A 24,131-nucleotide genomic window follows, 5' to 3' on the forward strand; every position below is an offset into this window, starting at 1 on the left:
AACTTTTCTAAACACTAAAATTGTATGAAGTTAATGAAACATTATGCAGAGCAATATCTAGTCTATATTTAAGTTGTAAATTGGAAGTTAGAATTAAAGAAAATACACAGAGATGGTTTTTTAAAATCAGATGTCAGGCAAGGATGCATATCATCTTTATTGTTATTTGTCATTTATATGAATCACATTAGATCTGATATTTGATTTGGAGATACCGAACCTAACCATTTGCTTTATGCAAATGATGTTGTACTTCTAAACACATCCACTACAAGTCTTGAGGATTTTCTAAGTAAATTGTATAGCATCTTTAACAAATTTGGCATGAAAATCAGCAATAAAAAGACCAAAACTGAAAATAGGTAGGAATATGGATCACTTCAGGTTGCATTCTCAATGGAGAAACTGTAGAACATGTAAAATATTTTGACTGTTTAGTCAGTTTTTAGTGAAGATGGCAAGTAGACAACAGAATTAGCAAAGCGTGCTTGGTGCAGAGCCAGCTGAATAAATATATGTGGAATAAGAGAGAAATTAGCTAAAATATTAAACTAGCAATATACAAGACAGTTTTCAAAGCAGTTTTAAGTTATGGATCTGAGAGTTCGGTTAGAAATAAAGCATTTGAATAAAGAATAGAGAACCCAGATATGAGAGTTCTGAGAAAAATTAGGGATCTGAACAGATGGCATCAGTGGCAGAATCATTAAAAATGAAAATATTCGGATGGGACTTGACATCGTTTGCTTTCAAGAATGTTAGCAGGAACTAATCTAAGGTGTTATGTCACTTAAACAGAAAGGTTATCAAAACAGGTGTTTCATGGTGAGATTGCAGTAAAAAGACCTAGAGAAAGATCAAGGTCTGTGTGGATTGATTCAGTCAGAAGTGCCTTAGAAGAACAAAATTTTAAATATGGCAATATTGAAGTGCTGATATATAATTGATTAATTTGGAGGAAAATTGTTTATAGGAGATTAATAATAATCTAACCTTAATCATGCAGTGCTGTCTACTGTAGGGTAGTACTGTACCAGCCTGAACATCTGTTGAGGATACATATTAGGAGTTGATGATGAAGAAAAGTATAAAGGAACGATGGAATTTGTTTGGAACTATTTAAATATTCTGGCTTAGAACTGCATAGGAGAATATGAAATATATTAAACCAGATGGATTTTCAGGTGCCAGATAGTGGATCATCCCCCCCCCCCCCCCACACACACACAGATATCAACTGTCCACAAGGCTAGGTACAGCTACCTAGTTGTCTGTTTGGGGGAAGGATGGTAGCCTGAATTGGTCCAAGCTGGATGTGGCAATCTCTGATTAATACCTCAACTTGGGGTCCAAATGCAAACAGGCGGATCGTGGATGTTACATGAAATAAACACATACTATCAAAGTAGACATGCTGGCTCAAATGCTGCCAAGTTCAACAAGTTTCATATCTATAGATTAAGCAGAGGACTATGTTCAAAAATCAACTACACTCTCCGAATTATTTTAATCATCTTAAAAATCAACAAAAACAAAACAACATTGGGAATTGCTTCACTATCCTCCAGCTGAAAATTAAGGGATTTACAAGACCAAAATCAGAGATACTAAATAATATCCTTAGCCAGCACAAAGTAGTCATTGCAATGCAGAAACTCGCCACACCTCACAAGAAAATAGTACCATTTCTAGCTACATCCTTCTCACTGCTAAACCAGATGAAGGACTTGGCCTGGTGATCTATGCAAAAGCAAATATGGAGAAGCATCTCTGAACCTCTGGGACATTCACAAAATGACTTTTCCTTTGGTATCTATCTACACAACTTCTCAAGCTACAATGTGTATAAGCCTCTTCTAAACTGACTTCCTTAACCAGACCATCCTGGAATTATACTCTAGGATTTCAACTAACCCAGTACATTATGGGGGAACAATATTGATGGCAACCCATGCCTACAACTGACAAACTGGATGTTAACAAACAATCTCCACCCTTTCTCTGGCACAGCAAACAACCTGGAAGAACCTTCATATCTGGAAGATGTAGATCAGAGACTACCCTGACCTCTGTTTTCCACCACTGATACAGAAGGAACTCCTCTTACCTCAGCCTACCAGATAGCTTCCCAATACCTCATAGGAATCTCAGGAAAGCAAAGCAGTCAAAATTCACTGAATTTGTTGAAAACAATATCAGAATAATTCTTCCTACAGTTGATAACTATGAACAATTCACTAAACTCCTTATAGCATCTGGCAAAAAAAAGGCACATTCCCCAAGAATTCAGAAAGACCTAACCCCATCTGGTCAACTGACAGTAGTATTCTTCTGGCAGAATATGAACTGCAGAAACATTCAGATACTGTTTTCTATCCTATTAAGGTCATTGGACTAAGGTAGAAAAGCTTGGTGGCATGAAGAAATGAACGCCCTTTTAACTTCACCAGATCAAGTCAAAAGACTTGATCTAGTAACTTCATTTATTGGGAGCACGCCTAACAGAATTAAAAAAAAAATTAAATCCAAACAGCATTATTGGATTTTGCAAAGGCTTTTGATAGATTACCTCATGATAAGTTGACAGTCAAGCTAGAGCAGATGGGGTTGGATATTAGATTAGTGCACTGAATTAGAGACTGGCTATCTGATAGGTATCAACAAGTTGTGTATGGGGGGGGGGGGGGCGATATCCAGGAAAAGGAAAGTCTCTAGTGGAGTTCATCAGGGGTCTGTTTTAGAGCTATTACTGTTTAACTTGTATATAAATGATATTGGTGAAGATTTGGATGGAGATATTCAATTGTTTGCTGATGATGCAAAGTTGGGATGAACCATGAAGAGTAGAGAAGATGTTGTGGCCTTACAAGAAGACTTGAATAAATTGAGTGATTGGGCATGGAAATGGGGATGCGAGTTCAATGTTACAAAATGTAAGGTTTTAAAATTTGGAAAATAAAGATGGGATGCAGAATTTATGCTTGGTGAGGATATATTGTTAGAGGTGGAGGAAATAAGAGATCTGGGGGTGATAGTGGATAAGGATCTGAAATTTAGGGGACACATAGCCAAAATTGTGAAGACAACACAAAGGCTTCTGGAATGATGTAGAGGATACTGACTTGTAGAAATAGGGAGATTCTTGTTCCATTGTATAAGGCTTTGATTAGGCCACACATGGACTATTGTGCCCAGATTTGGTCACCTGGTTTTCAGAAGGACAAAGAGATGTTGGAAAGGGTCCAAAGGCGACTGACTAAGGTAGTTTCTAACCTTTGGAATGTCGAGTATGAGGAAAGATTGAGAAGATGTAAATTGCAGAGTCTAGTGGACAGGAGGAAGAGGGGAGATATGATAGAGACCTACAAGTTATTAAGGGGTTGTTATAGGATCAATGCTGGAGAAGTTCTACAGAAAATAGTGGAAGATCGGGGAAGAACCAGAGGTCATCCCTGGAAACGGTATAAAGAGGGTGTGAGTAGGGGAGTGAGCAGGTTTTTTTCATGAAGAGTTGTAAATGATTGGAATGCCTTGCCTGAGAGTGTGGTGTCTGCAAGGAGTTTGAGTGTGTTTAAGACATATATGATGAGCTGTGTGTGTGATAAAAGGACCTCCCAGATGAGTCTTTGACTGCATGAGGTCTTGGGGTAATAATAATAATAATAATTATCGTACCAAAAACTAAACCCAAAATTCCTACAGACACACATACACACACACAAAAAAAAAATCCATCATTTAATATTGTGGTGGATTTTGGTGTGAAGGTCAGCAATAACAAGATAAAGACAATAAAAATAGGCAAAAACACCACTGAAAATATCAACTGCATTTTGAATGGAGAACCTATAGAACAAGAAAAATATTTCATCTACTTAGGCACGATTTTTAGTGAAGATGGTAAATTGAATATGGAAATAGACAACAGAATCAATAAAGCTGGAATGGTGGGAAGTCAACTGAATAAATTTATATGAAATAAGAGAGAAATTAATTAAATCACTAAATTAGCTGTATACAAGACAGTGTTCTAACCAGTTTTAACTTATGGATCTGAGAGCTGGGTTAGAAATAAAACACTTGACCAAAGACTAGAGACCACAGATATGAGAGTCCTGAAAAAGATTAGATGGGTGAACAGATAGTATCAGTGGCGATGTCATATTAGGAAAGAACTTAATATTGTTAGCATTTAGGAATGTGTTAGCAGAGCTAATCTCAGGTGGTATATCGTCACTTAAACTCTAGGTGAGTTAGTCTCATAAGGAGGTAAAAGGTTTTTGTCTCCTGGAAACTCAGGATTTTTTCATTCCATTCTCCCCCCCCTGCAAAAAAAAAAAAAAAAAAACAGGCAAACTGGCCCATGACTACACATATCTACAGAACTTAGAATGTTTTGAGGAATGGTGGTACCCTGTATAGGTCCCTGGTTAGGAAATAGTAGCTTCTGACCAATACCTGATCTGGGATCCAAATACCAATATAGGTATTCTGGATACTCCCATATGCTGACAGCAGCAAACTACCATCAAAGAAATAAATAAAATCTAAAATAACATCAAAGATGGTGTAAGGCTGGAATAGGTACCAATAGGTACCATGAAAGAAAGAAGAATAATATATACAGGGTTGCCTGTAAGTCATGGAACATGATGTAGAAAGGTCCCATCTTTGTGAAGTAACTGCATAAGGGTTTTAACATCACCAGATTTTTTTTATTATTAGTTATGAAAAACTGCATCATTTAAATGCCTTCTGTTTTTGGCTTCACAAAGACAGGCCACTTTCTACAGAATGTTCCATGACTTATGGGCTACCCTATATATATATAAACATACAAAAGGTCAAAACCTATAACATATCAGTGCAGCACATATGGGCAAGTGATCCAAGAAAAAGAAGTGTTTTTTTTTTATTTGACGTATTTTTTGAATAGCTGTAAGGTAAAAATACTATGAAGAAGACTTTTGTTGAATGCAAGTAGATAGGATGACAAGAAATTGGTTCTGTAGGTAGCTTTAGAAATCAGTTCCTATAGGCTTAAAAGAAAATAGAGAGGAATGATGGTGCCCAGTTCAGTTCAGGAAAACACTGACTAATTGGACCAATTAAGCACGCATAATAAATTTTGCTTCATGAAATTCGACATAGGAGTTGTAAAAGTGTTGCTTTTATCGACACTATGTTCACAGATTTTTAATCTTGTATCAAATTTTAAAATTTTTGAGACTGTCTTTTTCCTAATGATATTCTCTGTGAGAGAACTTTATTGTAGGCAGTGTCTTGAACAGAGATTGGAGGTACATTATTTTTCTTATTGAAACAAATGAGAGACAGAAGAGGCTGAAGAATACACATTAAAACCTTTAATTACTATCATCACATTTTACAGGTAGTTTATGGGTATGAATAGAGAAATATATAAAGAAATATGGATATAATAAAGTTTTGGAGATAGTCTAGTAAATGAAGTTGAGCCACATTGCTCTATTGTGTGCCAACATAAATGTCTGTTGGGGTATGATTCTTTTCTTCAAAAAAACACTTCACCTAACAGCAAGAGTACTGAACATTATTATGTGACACCTTCAAGGAGTCCAAAGACTTATTGTGAAAGGGTGCTACTTAATCCTCCATCTACACACACACACACTTGCATCCTCCACCCTCGGTGAACATAGGTCAAGTTGCATGTCCTTTCTCAACTGTTGGAGGTGTTTTTTTTTTAATGACAGTATTCAGGATATAGTCTTACTAATATATATCCTTCTAGAAATGAAAAGTGGAAACTCAAACTCTGGAGTTCAAACATAGTTTTTGGCCATTTATAACTTATAAATGGTTTTATAACTTACTTCTGCTGATGCTTTATCTTCATGCATTAATAGACAAATCTGATTTTGTAATTTGGAATTGATTATTTGTTAATATTACTAATCTTTTTTTCCTGTATTTTATTAGGTTAAGAAAAATAATATATTTTTTTACCTTCATTATTATTGCAGGAAAAAATATTTTAGCAGATCCCATTGCTTTATTGACCATAAAAGATCCATTTCACTTTGTTTTAATAAAAACTGACTGCTATGGAGAAAGAACACTTGTGTCATCTAGTTATGTTGAGTGGAGAAACATTTTATGTATGGAAAGATCTAGATTATCATTATTTTTGGAACTGAAAGGCATAGGTATAGTAAATGGATTATTACTTCAGAATTGAGGAAATATCTTCTTGTTCTTTTTAGATGCATTTCTTCAGTAATAGTGAAGCATTAATATATTAAGAAAAAATTAATATATATATATATATATATATATATATATTACTTAAATAAAGAGCCAATAGGCTTCACTTCGGTGATGTAACATTATTTAAATTAAGGGGATTTTAAATCCCACATTGTTTCAAAACCGAATAAGAAACTCAAAGATCGGAATCAAAGAGTTTCATGCCGAATATATATAGTAAACTATAAAAGTATCGGCGGATACTAGCGTAAGCTAAAGCACGTAATACAAACTAGGGCAACTCATAGAAAAAGTGGGTAAAGCTCTGATCACTATTCTTAGTATTTCCCATAATGTAAAACACATCTCCTAGGAGATGTACTAAGAATAATCAGACCTTTACCCACCTTTGCTACGAGTTGCCCTAGTTTGTATTACGTGCTTTAGCTTACGCTAGTATCTGCTGATACTTTTATAGTTTACTATATATATTCGGCATGAAACTCTTTGATTCTGATCTTTGAGTTTCTTATTCAGTTTTGAAACAATGTGGGATTTAATATCCCCCTAATTTAAATTATATATATATATATATACATTAATTTATTTATTAAAACTGCATCTTTACATAATAAAAAATGATGTTGATTATTATTATTACTATTACATGCTACTCCATGGAGTCTTTCGACTTATCAAGCAAAGTTCCTATTGTATTATCCATGTTTTCATTTGTTATATATCATTCATATCCAGTCATCCCTCGAGTTACGTTGGGGTTCCGTTCCATCCGGCAGGACGTAAGTCTTCGGATACGTTAAATTATACATTAAATCAATAGAGTTATAGGGGTTAGGGACTTAACAGTAATAAGTATACTGTCATTTTAATTTTTAAACCTTATTATAAAACTGTACTGTGCATTACTGCCACTATAAAACAGGAGAATCACCCAAATTTTCCTCCACAATCACATCATCATTACCTTCCCTATGTGAAGGACCAGGCTGCACCTCTTCTGGTGTAACCTTTGTTTTTTTAATGAAAATGTCAAATGTGCTTTGCTTATTCCTCTTCTTCTTTTCATTATAAATTTCTTTATAGCAAGCAAACGCATCATGTACTTTCTTTAAGCTACTAATAAGTAGCTTTCAACATTGGCTTTCATGTCTTCAACCATTTTGAGAATATCACTAACTGCAGAGAACATTTCTGCAAGACCCTTCACCTTCACTCTGAATTGTTTAACTGCTACTTCTTGTTTCTCTTTTTCCTCTTCCTTTTCTTATTCTTCCTCTTCTGCAACACATGTTCCTCCAGTTCGACCAATTCTTCATTGGGGCACTTTCTATGAGTTGAACTATGTCATCATTTACTTCGAGATTCAGATTGTTTGCTTGGCACATTATTTCTTCACTCAATTTACAAAGTTCTTCATTTTTTTAAAAACTTCCAACATCATGCACAAACCTTTTTAATGTCTTTTTCCATATGACACTCATATCGAGAGATCACTTCGTCCCAAACTACAGCAATATTTTTAATAGCATGATAAATATTGAATGCTTTCCAGAATTGCAGGAGACTCTAGTTGTTTCCTTCAGTAGTAGCAGAAATGGCTTGTGAAAAAGTTCTCTGTAGATAATAAGCCTTAAACACTACAAGAACTCCCTGATCCATTGGTTGTGCCATATCAATGAAGTAGTGTTTGGAGGAAGAAACAGGACCTTGAACTTGTGAAAATCATTGTAAGGTGGATGACCTGGAGCATTATCTAGAATTAATAAAATTTTAAATTCTATATTTTCTTTTACACAACAGCTTTCCATTTCACTCGCATTACAGTTGATTAAGGCATCTGCAAACAATTTTTGAGTCATCCACGGCTTTTTATATCTCTGGATAATAAACTGGAAGAGTATGTTTCCTAATGTTTTTGAAATCTCATGGATTCTCACTGTGCCATATCACAAATGGTTTCAGTGTATAACCAGCCACATTATCCCCTAACAGAATCGTAAATCTTTAAGAGCTTTGATACCAGGCATACATTTTAGCGTTTGGTGGATGAATTTTCCACTCAGGCATTTTTTCCGAAACAAGAGGTCTCGTACATATTAAATATTTGCTGTGGCAAATAATTTTCCTCTGTAATTATTTTATCCAATTTCTCCACAAACTCCTTGGTAGCCTTCTCATCGAAACTTGCAGACTCACCATACATTTTCACATTATGCAGTGCAAAACGCTGTTTGAATCTCATGAACCAACCAGAAGAAGCATTGAATTCATAGTCATAATCAGTTCCTGCTTTCTCCTTCAACCAGTTGAAGAGACTTAGTGCCTTAGCGATTATGGTCATAGTGCTAAGAGGTATGCGCTTTTGGTTCAGGTACTCTATGCATGATGAAAGTAGATTTTCCAATCACTGAGAGGACCTTGTTGTTGCTTCGTCACTATCGTTGAACTTGCAACTTCGTTTCAAGATCAATTTCTTGCCTCTTTATCTATGATTCTTCACTAGGTTTCTTAATTGAGTGTGTAGGGGCCATGTTGCACAAATTTTGCGAAACATATAATGATAAATACTACAAATAACCTATTTTTTAAACACAGAATCAACAGAGGAACTGTTGAAGCCACATGCTGACTGCCAAGGTAGGTTGCCACTGAATGTGCTATTGCCACTGCATTGCTGCTTGTGCTAAATAAAAACCTTTTTACTTTACGCTCATGTGCATCTTTTTCAAAGGTATAGTCGAAAATGTTATTCATTCCATTATGGGATCACAGACGTATCTTCGAACGGACATAAGTCGAGGGAAGACTGTATATATTTAACTTTCAAATTCAAAGTTAAATATAGAAGGCATTCAGTTATCTGAAATGCAGAAGTCTTATGTCCATATACAAATAGTCAGAAGGTGTCACACCTTGTTACTAAAATACTCTGGATTAGAGATAGAAGATTGTAGTATAATGAAAGATTTTTTCACTTTACTACAATACGACAATTTTGTGGGGTTATGCTGCATAAGCATGCTATTTCACTCCTTACTGCCACTTTGTCATCCATATTACCTTCAGCCACTTCTTTCATATGCTCTTTCATATTTCATATACTGTACACTACTTCCACATTTTCTGCAGCAGTTTTACTAACTTGAGTTACAATTATTAATATCAGTTGCTTCATTCTTGCACTCCTCACACAATTTATATTTTTGTACCTCACACAAAACATTTCTAGCATACTCATGCTCCTCTCTCTCTCTCTCTCTCTTTTTCATACCATAAACCAGTGTTTCTCAAAGTGTGGTATGTGTACCCTAGGGGTACATGAAAGGTCTTCAGGAGGTACGTGGCAATTTTTGGCTATGCATCATTAACATATGGAATCATTATATTTCTCAACAAATAGTGCAATTAGAGACAACTGGGATAAAAACAGCACTAACTAATTAATGAATCACATCTCCCCTCCAACAGAAACTGCTGTACAGACTCGAGCAAAACCATATGTTGCCGGTGTAACATATGGTTTTGCTTGACACCACCCCATCGTGAACATGTTAAAACTAAGAAATATATAGTGAATGTGTTTCCGATATTATGGAATTTAGTTGAAGAGAATTAGTATTTCTACTCAACTGTTGAAATGCTAATTTGTCTTTGGTTCACGCGATCTTTTGTTAATACTGCACCAATCATATGCACTTCATAGCTGCTCTACATATCTCAAGTCTTGTAAATTACTGGTAATTTTTGCTTGAAATAATGGGAAAGAAGATGAAGCTATTTGGGTAGATGACTTTGACGATGCACACAAGGAAACTGTTCTCGATGCCTAAAGTAGTGATAGCAAGTAGGAGCTTCTTGGTAAGTCACACCATTTGCAGTTTTTTTTCTGAAAACTTTAGTTTCCGAAAATCCCTGCATATATCTCTCACCACGATTTTTTAGGTTTAATTTTGGGAAAAAAGTGTGAGTTATATTCAAGTAAATATGGTAATGTTTTTAGCTTCCAAATTCTTAAGTATGGATCATTGGTTAAAGTATAGATTTATAAACCACAAAAGAGATCAATATAGCATATACAAGTGACTGTAAGTAACAAGAAAACGTTGATATTGCATCTCGATGAAATGAAATTGATAAGGGTGTGTCGTCTGACATCTCTAGAGAAACAACTAGTATGATATGAATTACTTGAAATGTGGATTTTCATGGACGGGAAATGAAGAGGAACCTATTCCAAATTTTGTTCTATTAAAAATAAATCATATTTTTGTTTACATGAACATATAAATTCAAATAAAATAGACATTTACAATGAAATATACTTTATTTATTTATTATTTGATAACGGGGCACTCGGTAATAATTAAAATTTAAGAAGGGGTACTCGGATATCTGAAGTTTGAGGAACACTGTCATGAACCATACACTGTTGTCAGTTAGTACATTGAACACCCACACACAGTATACCCCATATGAAATCTCTAATGGTAAATTCAGTGAACAAGCTATGCACTTCATAGCTGTTGCACTTCATAGCTATGCACTTCATAGCCTTGGTCACCATTTTGCTTTTATGCATTGGTACCATAAAAAACACTTTCTGAATGATATCGCTTATTAAAATTCACAAACAAACACACATATTGAACTTTACTAAAGTAAGTAAAATACTACCAAAAGTCATCATCATAAGGCTAAATATGGATATAGACCATATTGATCTGTTCTGGTCTCATTTTCAGTCTAATATCCTCTTTCAGGTCTACCTGGCCTTCTCTTCCCAATTGGCTTATGTTTTATTAATTGTTTAGGATATTGGCTGTTGACCATTCGGATTACATGTTCTATCCAATTTTCTTTATATTTGTTTATTTATTTATTTTTTTCCCTACTGATTTTATTTTTAGTTCTTTTAAAATATCTTCATTCCCTGTTTTGTCTAATAAATGGGTATTTTGCAGTTTTTATCATGAATCTCATTTTTCTTGTTTTTATTCTTTGTTTATCTTCTTTATTTATTTTCCAAATTTTGCTGCCATATAACAATGTAGGTACTGATAAAGTAATGTATATTTTCAAGCATGTTTCTTTTTTATACAATATTTGGATTGAGCGTTCTATTTATCAGGCCTATAATCTGTAAGAATTTTGAAGTTTTTAATTTTATGCCTTTTCCTCCTTCATATGATATTTCACATCCAACATAATTAAAAGTATTTATGTTCTGTTATTTTATTATTAATAAGGGTTAAGTGAGTAAATAGAGTAGGAGTGAAATGGATGATCAGTGTAATCAAGCAAGCTGCATCGGAAAAGAAAATGCTATGGAGGAGGTATAAGACAGTTGATGGTAATTAGATTCATGAAGAGGATTAAGTGTAGGCTAGGAAGGTGATGAACATGATTTAAAAAAAAAAGAGTGCAGTATCAGAAGTTGGTCAGACTGATCAGGTCATAGCCATATAGCAGAAGTATTCGAGGAATTCTTCTGCCATATGGCAAGCAAGAGAGAGAATAATTATGGCAGGTTGACACTCGTGGATAGTCATGGCAGCAGAGTGGTCATTGCAAAGGATATAGTAGAATTATTGAATGAGTACTTTATCAGCATATACCATACTTGTGTAAATAATGCCATGCAATATATATACAGTATGATGCAAAAAAAAATACTGAACTTAGATACCTGTTTACACCATAACACATATCGTAGTTTTTTTTTTTTTGCCCCATACTGTAAAACAGAGGCAAGTATTAGGAGAATTGGAAGTAAAAGAATCAGAGGTGTATCAGGTGTTGATAGATGTTAATAAGGTTGTGGGAATGGATGAAATATCATCAGGTAATCTTAAGGAATGTGCACAACAGTTAGCTATTCTCTTGGCCTAGTTATTTAATGAAAGTTTTGCAGTGGATAAGGTTCCTGAGGAACCTTACCCACTGCAAAACAGAATGTTCCAATTAGACAGAAGATTCCAATTAAAGACCACTGCATAACTGCAGTTGTAGTTAAGGTGGTGGAGAGATTGTTTTGGAATAGAATACAAGATTGGTTTGTGGACATAGTATTCTTCATGATGGTCAGCATGGATTTGTCTTGTATACTTGATTTACTTGCATTTTATGATAAGGTGACAAGTATGTTAGATAAGGGAGAATCATATACATTGATATTCTTGGATTTTGCAAAAGTGTTTGATAGATTATTGCATAATAAGTTAGTGTACAAGCTGCAGAAGATGGAAATAGATAGTATTGGTTAGATGGATGGGAGATAGCCTCTCCGAACAATATCAGCAAGTTGTATGATGGAACATAGTCTCAAAAAATTAGTGTAACCAGTGGTGTGCCCCAAGGTTCTTGGGGCCCCTGCTGTTTAACTTGTTTGTAAATGATATGTCATGTTGTTATGATGTCTTATTTTGTGTTCTTATTATATTTTTATTTGTTCCTTTATTATAATTTAATTATATAGAGATCTATGTGTACTTCTGCCGCTTAGATTGTCACGTGCGCGAATTAAATTAACAAAGGGATTGTCTCTGAGTAGAGCCAATTCCTTAGTTGCAAAAATCTGGAGTTACCTCCTCTTAAGGTCCTGTGAAAATTTATTTGTTCTGCTGCGCCACCCAGAACCCTTAGATTGGAAAACTTCTCAGCCAAGGAGTGAGCTCTCAGACTTGCACTTGATCAATCGCTCTACATATATACCTTGTTTCCAAATATCAATACCTTCTGTATTTAACCTTGTTTGCAGTCGTGGTCTTAACTAAACAACTAACTTCCGCTTAGGTCCGAATTTTAATGAGTGGTGCATTGGATTCATTAACTCAGGCAACTAATTAGGTAAAAGCACAAGGGTTTATTAAGAAAATTCATATTATACATTTTAGCAAAATATTTACACCTAACTGAGCTAACGTATTCTTAGATTAGAGAAATTAACATGTAATAAACTGTAATCTATACATTAAGCTTATCAAGAAACATTATTATCAAACTTTAGTGGTTTTCCCTTTCAATTCATTTATCTACAATTTCCTTCAGGCATTAGTTTAATTATCTGTGCTTATTATACTATAACACATCAAACTTAATTAACATTCACAACATACACTTACACTGAAACACATTACTAGATCTGAAGCATTCATCCTTTTGAATATATATTATAGTCCTGCCTATAAATTAACTAGAGTTCTATTAATGAGTGTCTTTGTCTCTAACACACAACGATTCTTCTTTCCATACAAAAATAACTAAAGGTTTGTATATTACCAGATCCATGATTTCATCAAGCTTTTCTCTCAACTTTTAATTTCTTGTCTTCAGTATGTTAACTCTTTGTCCAGACTGTTGATTCTCCTGGGCTGGCTTGGATCTCGGTATAATGATCTTTCCTCTCTGGTGTAGATGGGAATAGTTCAGCCTAGGTTGGTCCACATGGTACTGCACATCGATCAGCTTATGCAGGCTTTCTCAGCACGCTGACGAAACTGCACTCATTTAGCTTGCTACCTGGCTGCTACTTTTCCATCTGTACACCGCTACATTGAACCTTTCATCCGCTTGTAATTGTGAATGACTCAGGTGGCAACCCTTGAATGATGGGCGCCTATGTCGAACCCAAGAGCAAGAAAAAGAGAACAAGAGCAAGAGAGCCAGAACAAGAGAGTTTTGCTGGGTGGTCCCAGCTCTTATATGTCTACCCCTAACGTCACCTTTTTTGCATCATGTATTTCCACACGGTACTGAATTCTTCTGCGCATGGGTCTTGCCTTCTCCTGTAGCATCTTACGAGAACCCCATGCGTGCTCCGTGTGTATGTGACTGCTTTAGGCTATTTCACTAATCCCGGTGTCTGGCTCGCGAACTTTGAACTTGTATTACTACTTGGCTACACGTAATTTACAAAAACTTTCTTCCATTGCTAATATACAAAATTAGGTAGTAATTTCTTCCATTACTAATATACAAAGTTAGGTAGTAATTTCATATATACATACTTATAAAAACTTGTCAAAATACGTTACTTTACAGATTTTTAAGTTATTCAAATTTTTACCTAGATACAAGCATATTCCCTTTGTGTTTTAAACTTGTTAAATCCCGAATGAGATAGTTCTTATTGAAATATCTTCATTCAAGATTTAACAATGTGGACTGACTGAAGATCTTTGTTTGTTAACTAATGATGCAGAATTTGCAGAGAATTATAAGTAGCACTGCTGATGTTAATTGCCTTCAGGATGATTTGAATAGATTTTTGGGTTGAACAAAGGAGTGGAGTTGTAGTCTTCGTATTAGTAACTGGAAGGTGTTACATTTTGGAGTTCAGAAATATAAGGCTGTGTACTATATTGATGGTGCTGTTCTGCAGGAAGTGGATGGGAATCGAGATTTGGGAGTGGTGCAGTCTTTGCTACACTTGTAATGTGCTCTATGATAAGAAGTACTCTAACATATATGGATAAGGAGGTAGTTGTGCCGCATTACAAAGCAGTGGTCAGACCACACTTGTTTGCCTGGTTTTCAGTGCCATGAGGATACAATGGAGAGTATCCAGAGAAGAGTGACTACGACAATATCAGACTATGGAATGTTGGCTATGGAGAGAGAGAGGGGTTGAAGACGTGGATTGCAGAATTTGGTGGATAGGAGGAAAGAGGTCATATAATAGAGATCCTTAAGTTGGTGAGAGGATTTTATCAGATTATCCAGAAGAGATTTTAAAAAGAGTAGAAGATGAAAGGGAAACACCGAGTCCATTTCTGGAAGTTATTATCCTAAGACTCCATGGAGTAACAGACTCATCTAGGAGGTCCCTTTTGTCATACACACAGCTCATCCACTGTGCCTTAAACCCATTCAAATTCTCTGCAGACACCATGCTCTCAGGCAATGCATTTCAATCATTCATGAGTCTCTTTCTCTAAAAACCTGGTTCTCATTCCCTTGCTCACACTCTCCTTATACAGCTTCCAGAGATGACCTCTTGTTTTCTCCCAATCTCCTACCATTTTATGAAAAATATCTTCAACGTTAATCCTGTAACAACCCTTTACTAACTTGCATGTCTCTATCTTATCATTCTTCTTAATTCTAAACACTACACTGTGCAAATTACATTGTCTCAACCTTTCTTCATATTATACATTTTGAGATCAGAAACTATTTTAGTCAATCACCTCTGGACTCTCTCCAGTATCTCTTCATCCTTTTGAAAACAAGGTGACAAGATCTGTGTATATGTGGCTTAATCAGAGCCTTATGCAGTGAAACAGAATCTCCTTACTTCTACAAGTCAGGTCCTCTGCATCATTGCCAGAATTCATTGTGTTGTCCTCACAATTTTGACAATATGTCCTCTAAATTTAAATCCTTATTCACCATCACTACAAGGTCTCTTATTTCCTCCACCTATAACAATATATCCCCACCAAGAGTAAATTCTATATTCCATCTCCGTTTTCCAAATTTTAAAACCCTACATTTTGCACATCCAACTAGCATACCCCACTCCCATGTCAATTCACTCAGCCTCTTCAAGTCTTCTTGTAAGGCCACCACATCTGCTCTACTCCTCATAGTTCATCCCAACTTGGCATCATCTGCAAACAACTCAGTATCCCCATTCAAATCTTCTGCAATATCGTTACTATACAGGTTAAACAGCAATGGCCCTAAAACAGGCCCCTGAGACACACCACTAGTGACTTTCCTCTTCTGGGATATTGCTCCCCCCCATACAACAAATTGTTGATACTTATCAGACAGCCAATCTCCAATCCATTGCACTAGTCTAATAATACAACTTCATCCACTCTCTTTTGACTATCAACTTGTCATGCGATAAGCCTTTGCGAAGTCTAAGTATACTATTGTCTATTCATCTTCCACGTCCAGTGCTGCTATCACCTTATTATAATAAGTAAGTAGATTACCAAAACATGACCTCCCTTTAGCAAATCTGTGCTGTCCATTGAAGATAATACCATTGTTGTTGTTGATTCAATTCTGGATCCAGATTCTCACTAGCCTCTCCAACAGTTTACCCACAACACCTAACACACAGATTTTTCTACCCTATAATTGGATGCTTGAATTCTCTCAACTCTTTTGTGAAGCAGTGCAATCTTGCCTTCCTTCTACTCCTTTGGGACTTGATCCAATGTAAGATTCATATTAAACAAATATGTCAAGGCATATATCAACTCCCTTGCACATTCCTTCAAAATGCGTGGTGATACATCAAGTCCCACTGTCGTTATTAACATCAAGTTTGCATAATTCCCCATATACTCACGATATACTTCCCATGTACTCACATTCTGTCGCTCCTCCTCATCATTCACTGCTCTCAAACTCTCTATGATGTTACATTCACAAGATGAAAGACCTTTATGAACTGTGCTGGCAAAGGTTGGTCGATTGGTAGGGCCTCTGCTACTAATGGCTCAGTTAAGTAAGTTTGAGCGCAGTTAGTAGTTGGAAGGGGTTCAATCGTTCAGTGCTGTTGGCACACTCCCCCTCGATGAGTCTTTGGACTCCCTGGAGGTGTCTAATAATAATAATAATAATATCCTCTACAGCAGTTGTCCTTATACCATTTTCTCCAACCACTGCCATTCTACCATAATCATTCTTTTTTTTTGGCTACATATCGAAAGAACACCCTAAGATTTTTTTTTTTTTTTTGGCTTCATTAGCTAACTGCTTCTCATATTTCATTTTTCTACCCTTACCAACATAAGTTATCCTTCTTGCTGTGCTTTGTATCTTATGGAATTGATTATTATCACTCCTCTTATGTTCCCTGCATAATTCCTTTCTTGTTTGTATTGCATGCTTAATCCCTTCATTCATGAAGAAATTAAGAAGATTAAGAGATTAAGGCTGAATGGATGTGAGAGTTAACCCATTGAGAGAAAATTTGTTCTGGCTGGCGACAGGAATATTGTCAAAAGTGAGGGAGAGAACAGAACAATCTTTCTTTCTAGAATGAGACATTAAAATTAGTTTTTAAAATATTTCCATGATTATTGTTCATCAGAATTAGCATTGATATTTCTCCAACAGTTCCCTGAATCTGTTAAAACACATGCAGCTTCTGTTCAACTCGCGGAAGATATATTTCTTCCTCTTCGTTTATTCATTCATTTTTCTGCTTCTGTTTTGTTGAACAGTCTTCTCTTATGTTTTCTAAAGAGTGCAGTCTACATGTGTTATGAAATCTAATATCTGTAATCCACACACCCTCAACCTATCTTCTTAGGGAACATTTCACAGACCTGTCATCAGCTTGTTAGTCATCTGTGAATCCTCTCCACAACCTCCTGATTCCCAAGAAACTCAGGTGATCAAATCTCTGCACAGTAGTGTCAAGATGTGGCTGAATTATAGCTTATAAAGAGGAATAATAACCTCCCTATCTTTACTAGTTAGTGTGTTTTTATCAACTAAGTAAGTGCAAAATGTGCATTTTGGAGTATAGAAATATAAGACTGTGTACTTTATTGATGGCACTGTACTGCAAGAAGTGAATGAGATGTGGGAGTAATGGTTGACAGTAGACTTAAGTTTATAGGGCATATTGCAAGTGTTGCAAAGACTGCCCATCATAATGCCACTATGATAAGAAGTACTCTAACATATAGGGATAAGGAGGTGGTTGTACCACTGTATAAAGCACTGGTCAGACCACACTTGGACTATTGTGCTCAGATTTGGTTAACTGGTTTTATTGTGATCTGGAAACGAGGGTACCCAGTGGTGAGTGACTAAGACAGTATAAGGACTGTGGAATGTCGGCTCTGAAGAAAGGAAGGCCTGTTAAAGGAATGTGGACTGCAGAGTTTGGTGGGTAGGAGAAAAAGAGGTGACACAATAGAGACGCTTAAGTTAGTGAGGGGATTTTATCCGAATTAATTCAGAAGGGATTATAAAAATAGTAGAAGGCAAGAGAAGAACCAGAGACTATCCCTGGAAGGAATAGAGGGGATATGGTTAAGATATTTAAGTTGATAAAGGGATGTTACCAGAGTAATGTGGAAGAAATTTTTTCAACTCACTAGTCTATCATCCAATCCCATCTGAAGCAGATGGGATTGGATGATAGACTAGTGAGTTGGATAGGTGAATGGCTATCAGATAAGCATTGGCAGTTTCTGTATGGGGTGGACTATCTCGAAAGAGGAAAAGTGATTAGTGGTGTGCCACAAGGGCCAGTTTTGGGACCATTGTTATTTAATTTGTATGTTAATGATATTGGGATACTTTTAACTGGTGATATACAACTGTCTGCAGATAATGCAAAACTGGTGATAAGGAATGAAGCAGACATTGCGGCCTTACTGGAGGACTTGAATAGCTTGTATGAGTGGACAACAGTATGAACTTATGTTTCAGTACTATCCCAAATGGATAAGGCAGTTCTCTCTGCAGTGAGATCTTGTCTCCGCCTACCTCCTGACACCCCAGTGGCATATTTTCATGCTAGAGTGAAGGATGGAGGGCTCGGTATTCCATCTCTCTGCTGGTTGATTCCACGACTGCATTTCATCTGGTTAGCAAAGCTTGAAGCCTCCTCCTCACTCATCTGCAGGGAGGCTTTCCATTGTTCTATTATTCAAGATGATTACAGATTTCTAGGGGGTTGGACCCAGTACCAGGACTCCCAGATAGTAACAGCATTGGCAGAGTATAAGAGATGGGCATCTCTACTTCATGGCTCTGTTGATGGCGCTTCTCTTTGTGAATCTTATAAGGTGCCCCTCAACATCAGTGGATGGCACCAGATTACTACCAGGATATGAGTATCTAGACCTTATTAGGACTACATTACTAGACTTACTAGAATTAATGCCCTACCCACGAGAGCCCATATAGCTCACTGGGATAGAGATAACATTAACTGTAGGGCTGGCTGCCGTTGTAGTGAAACTCTATCTCGCATCTCTCAGTGTTTGTTTTAGAACACATGGAATCCATGTACAGAGGTATGATGGCATGGTTTCCATATTAAATAACCATTTAAGAAATAAAGGTTGGGAGATCATGAGGTAGAGCCTCACTTCCATACAGAGGTAGGCATAAGGAAACCAGATTTGATAATAAAGAAAGAAAAAGAAGTATGGGTTATCGATGCCCAGGTAGTGGGTGAGCACCCACACACCTCTAGCCATCATAACAAGGTGCAATACTACAAGCAGAACCAATATCTTGTAAGACTAATACAAGAGGAGTTTGGGGCAACTCCTCACTTTACCAGTGCTACTATTGCATTTTACTGGGTTTGGTGCTCCACTAGTTATAAAGACCTCTCTTTATTAGGACTGTCATAATGAGACTTTAAAATTCTGTCTCTGCATGCTCTGCTGGTGGCTTGGCACTGCCATCAGCGTATGACCATTAGGATGCCTCGTGCTGGAATTGGGTTATCTCTTGTAAAGACTTCAGCCTAGTAAGATTTGTAACTGTTTACATTTACAAAGTGTAAATGTAAACAGTAAGTGTAAATAAGACAACAGCATGAAACGTCAATTCACTGTTGTCAAGCGTAAGGTTCTGAAATTTAGTAAGCAACAATGGGATGCAAAGTGTACACTTTACACTTTACACTCGACAGGGAAATTCTGAAGGAAGTTGATATAAGAGACCTTGGAGTGGTTGGTGGTGGACTAGGATCTGAAATTCAGAGAACACATTGTGCAAGTTGTGAAGGCTTCACATCAGATTATAGCGAATGATGCTGAAGATCTTAACTTGTAGAAAAAAAAGAGATTCTGCTCTACTGTATAAGTCCTTGATTGTCTCATATGGATTATAGTGCACAGAAAATTAGGGATGATGTAAATGTGCAGAAGAGTGGACCATGTGAGACTGAAGTGATTGTGAAGAGTGAGAATGTTATAGCAGGAATGAAAGTTGGACAGGGAAATGGTGAGTCAGGGAGACAAAATGTAAGCAGAGTTTATTTTGAAACCAGTAACGAATGAATGTATAGAGACTACCAGGAATTCATGGGGAGATTTTTTATGTTGCTCTCCCACGAAAGGTTATATGTTAACCTATAGTATATTTTGTACTGTTGGTGGGCTAAGTTTTATTTATTTTTTCTATTTTTATAAATTTTATTTATATAATTTTTTTTTTGTATTTTTCATTTATTTTTACATAGTTCCTGAAATCCTGTTCTAGAGACAGACATGGAACATTTTCAAGGCACTTCATATCTGCAATAAGCAGCATGATGGTCTCACACTGGACAATGAAATTCAATTCATCTCTCACCTAAAATCTTCCACCTTTGGTTGAGTCTGGTGTGATATATATGACACGAGGTAAGTGTGAGAAGACAGGAGCAAGTGTGGAGACGTCACAGGTGAAGGGCCTTGTGCTGGTCTCACACTGGACAATGAAATTCAATTCATCTCTCACCTAAAATCACCACCTTTGGTTGAGTCTGGTGTGATATATACGACACAAGGTAAGTGTGAGAAGACAGGAGTAAGTGTGGAGACGTCACAAGTGATGGGTGGCATGAGTGGGACTGGTTATAGAACAAGAAATATATTGCTATGCTTATTTAAACATGTCAGGAGTATGAAATTGTTGCATTGAGTTTATTCTCCTGAAAATTGTTTGATTAAGTGAATCATGGTTGGATGACAATGATATTATAAGAGAAATAGAAATGGAGGGATATGATACATTTTTGAGGAATTATGGAGACAACTACCGTGTTTGAATAAAAACTTTATTCAATTAATATAACTAATATTTAATATAACTAAAATCTACATTCGACATTTATGTCAAGGTCATCTTCTGGAAAAAAAACTATACACTGAAAACAAGTTATACTACAATCAAACTGCTTTGTTAAAGTTACTGACCAACTGCTACAACAATTGCTGGCCTGACCTCTGGTGAAAAAAAAAAAAAAATTATACATCAACGCTAGAGTCCTATTATTAGTGTTATCTGTTGGTTGTAGAAATACATTGGGCAACAACAAGTCCATGTATCTATCTATATACATATATTAACATCATGATTATATATGTATATTCCAGCCAGTTGGTATGGAATGGTTTCTAATACTAGATGAAGATTGGCTAGAATCCTGACTTATGCTGGATCTTATATATTAGGTAGGCTGAATGTGTGCCATCCAGATCCTTGGAATTTTCTTGCCATCTTTGTTGTTGATATTTGGGTGGTTTATCAGGATTTCGCAGGCTTCCTTAAATTTCCTTTCATACCAGGTTTTTGTATGTTGTAAAGAGCGGGTGCTTTTCCAATTGATTTGGTGTAAGGTGTTGAGTGCGTGATCTGAGAGGCCTGCTTCACCATAATGGTTATATTTAATGTGTCTAATATGTTCTTTCTTACGTATAGGGATTGTCCATCCTGTTTCACCAATGTACGGTAAGTTACAGGTGCAGCAGATGCAATAGACTTTAGGATGTGCCAATGGGAGGAGAGGATCCTTAGAGGAGCTGAATATGGTTTTAAGTTTAGTGGGTGGCATTGAGGTTCTAATGTTGTAGGATTCTGTTGATTTTTTCTGATAACCCTTTAATGTATGGGATGGCTATAGTTTTACTGTAATCTAGATTCGTTTTTGTTGTTGTTTTATGGAGTATTTTATTAATGGTATTTTTGTTATAGCCATTATTTATGAATGTGTCGCTGATGATTTTTAGTTCTTGTTTCAGGGCTTGCTGGTTAGAGCAAATTGTTGTAGCTCTGTTTTTAAGGGTGTTAATGACTCCATATTTTTGTGATGGGTGGTGGTGGTATGAATTAGCATGTATGTATTGGCCCGTATGTGTGTGTGTGTGTGTGTCGGTTTTCAGTAGACCGTGAAGGATAGACTGCCTGAAGGAAGACATGTGACTAGTGTGTCTAGGAACGGGAGCGAGTTTTGATTTTCGATTTCAATGGTAAATTGTATGCGTTTATGTTGTTTGTTCAGGTGTCTAAGGAATGTGTTTAGCGTTTGTCGCCCGTGTGGCCAGATCACGAACACGTCATCAATGTATCTAAGCCAGACTGTCGGTCTTAGCGTGGCAGAATCAAGATCAATCTTTTTTAGTCTGACTCATCAGGCTAAAAAAGAAATTTACGTCAGCTAAATAACTCCGTATTTATGACTGCACAGAAAAAGCAATGCTCAGAGAACAGATCCAATCAGCCTGCCAATAACTCAAAATCTCATTTCAAAATTGCAATCTGAACTATCGAACTATATTAATCCAGACATTCTACAAGTACTTGAAAGAATTACTGACAATTCGGCCAAATATACCCTGGAAAAGAATAAAGAAAAACTCAAGACCAAATTCCACAGTTTGAAACAATGGCGAAATATGGCGGCCAATCACAGGAATCTATCCAATCAGGAGACCTCCTCCCCAATAAACACTAACAATGAACAACAAACAAGGGAGACAAGGAGCGACCAACCACCGGCAAGCAAGAACCATGTGATCAACCTATCAAGCCACACCCTGAACAGCAGCAAACTTACGCTCCTGAATAAAGGACTTAACTATGCAATAGCACCTAAAAAGGTAAAGAAATTGGATTTTATCTACCACATAGAAAGAGTCATCATGTCCCTATATAGCCAATAAAATACGATTAGAAACTAGTAATGTCCTGAACATTAAGAAAACCATACAGAACAATCTCACAAAAACAGAAATTGCTGCAATTAAGTCAAACCAACCAAGACAATAATAACAAAATTGGATAAAGGCAATGCCACTGTTGTTCTTGACAGGTCAACATACATACTTCAGATGAATCAACTAGTAGCTGAGTAACACATATAAGCTGGTAAATTATAATCCAACAAACAGGATAAAGGATAAAACATTGAAACTACTCGAGTCCGTCACTTCTTGGCCACCGGACACGGTTAAAAAACTCAAACTTAACTATGCACTACACCTGCCACCCCAGAATATATGGGGTCCTGAAAATACACAAACAAAATGTGCCCCTTCGACCAATTGTGGAAGGAATAGACAGCCCTAATTACCACTTAGCCAAGAAATTAGCATCAACACTCAAGGAGTTGGTAGGTCATTCCCTCTCCTACATAAAAAACACACAACACTTTATAAACAAAATTAAAACCATAACACTCGCAGCAATTAACACTCGACAAAGACGACTTATTAGTCAGTTTTGATGTTTCTGCCCTTTTCACTAATGTCCCCATCAATGACACAATTCTCCTACAGAACAAATTTCCGCCCGACATTACGGCCCTCTTTGCCCACGTACTACAGTCTGGTTATTTCGTGTGGCAAAACAAATTTTATCTACAAAAAGAAGGTACAGCCATGGGCTCACCACTATCCCCCCCCCCCCCCAATCGCTAACTTCTACATGGAAACCTTTGAGCAAAGGGCTCTTGATTCCGCCATGCTAAGACTGACAATCTGACTTAGATACATTGACGACGTGTTCGTGATCTGGCCACACGGACGACAAACGCTAAACACATTCCTTAGCCACCTGAACAAACAACACGAATGCATACAATTTACCATTGAAATCGAAAATCAAAACTCGCTCCCATTCTTAGACACACTAGTCACACGTCTTCCTTCAGGCAGTCTATCCTTCACGGTCTACTGAAAACCAACACACACACACACACACACACACACACACACACACACACACACACACACACACACACACACACACACACACACACACACACACAGAGGCCAATACATACATGTTAATTCATACCCACCACCCATCACAAAAATATGGAGTCATTAACACCCTTAAAAACAGAGCTACAACAATTTGCTCTTACCAGCAACCCTGAAACAAGAACTAAAAATCATCAG

The 24,131-nt window shown here is 36.5% G+C and overlaps 1 protein-coding gene across 10 annotated transcripts in view; it reads left to right on the top strand.

Moving 5' to 3' along the window:
• Nucleotides 1-24,131, top strand: part of LOC150096973 (centrosomal protein of 76 kDa-like) — a 224,173-nt gene that overhangs the window by 104,367 nt on the left and 95,675 nt on the right. For 7 of the 10 annotated variants that reach the window (XM_090408529.1, XM_090408522.1, XM_090408523.1 and 4 more), the window contains one exon: nucleotides 6,006-6,188. The exons of the other annotated variants lie outside the window; for them this stretch is intronic. In XM_090408529.1, the coding sequence (XP_090264655.1) occupies nucleotides 6,006-6,188 (183 nt within the window). The remainder of the gene's footprint in view (nucleotides 1-6,005; nucleotides 6,189-24,131) is intronic. 10 annotated transcript variants of the gene reach the window in all.

This window comes from Typopeltis vanoorti, chromosome 18 (genome assembly GCF_054136105.1).
Source record: "Typopeltis vanoorti isolate ZY-2024b chromosome 18, IOZ_Tvanoo_1.0, whole genome shotgun sequence".
NCBI lineage: Eukaryota > Metazoa > Arthropoda > Arachnida > Uropygi > Thelyphonidae > Typopeltis > Typopeltis vanoorti.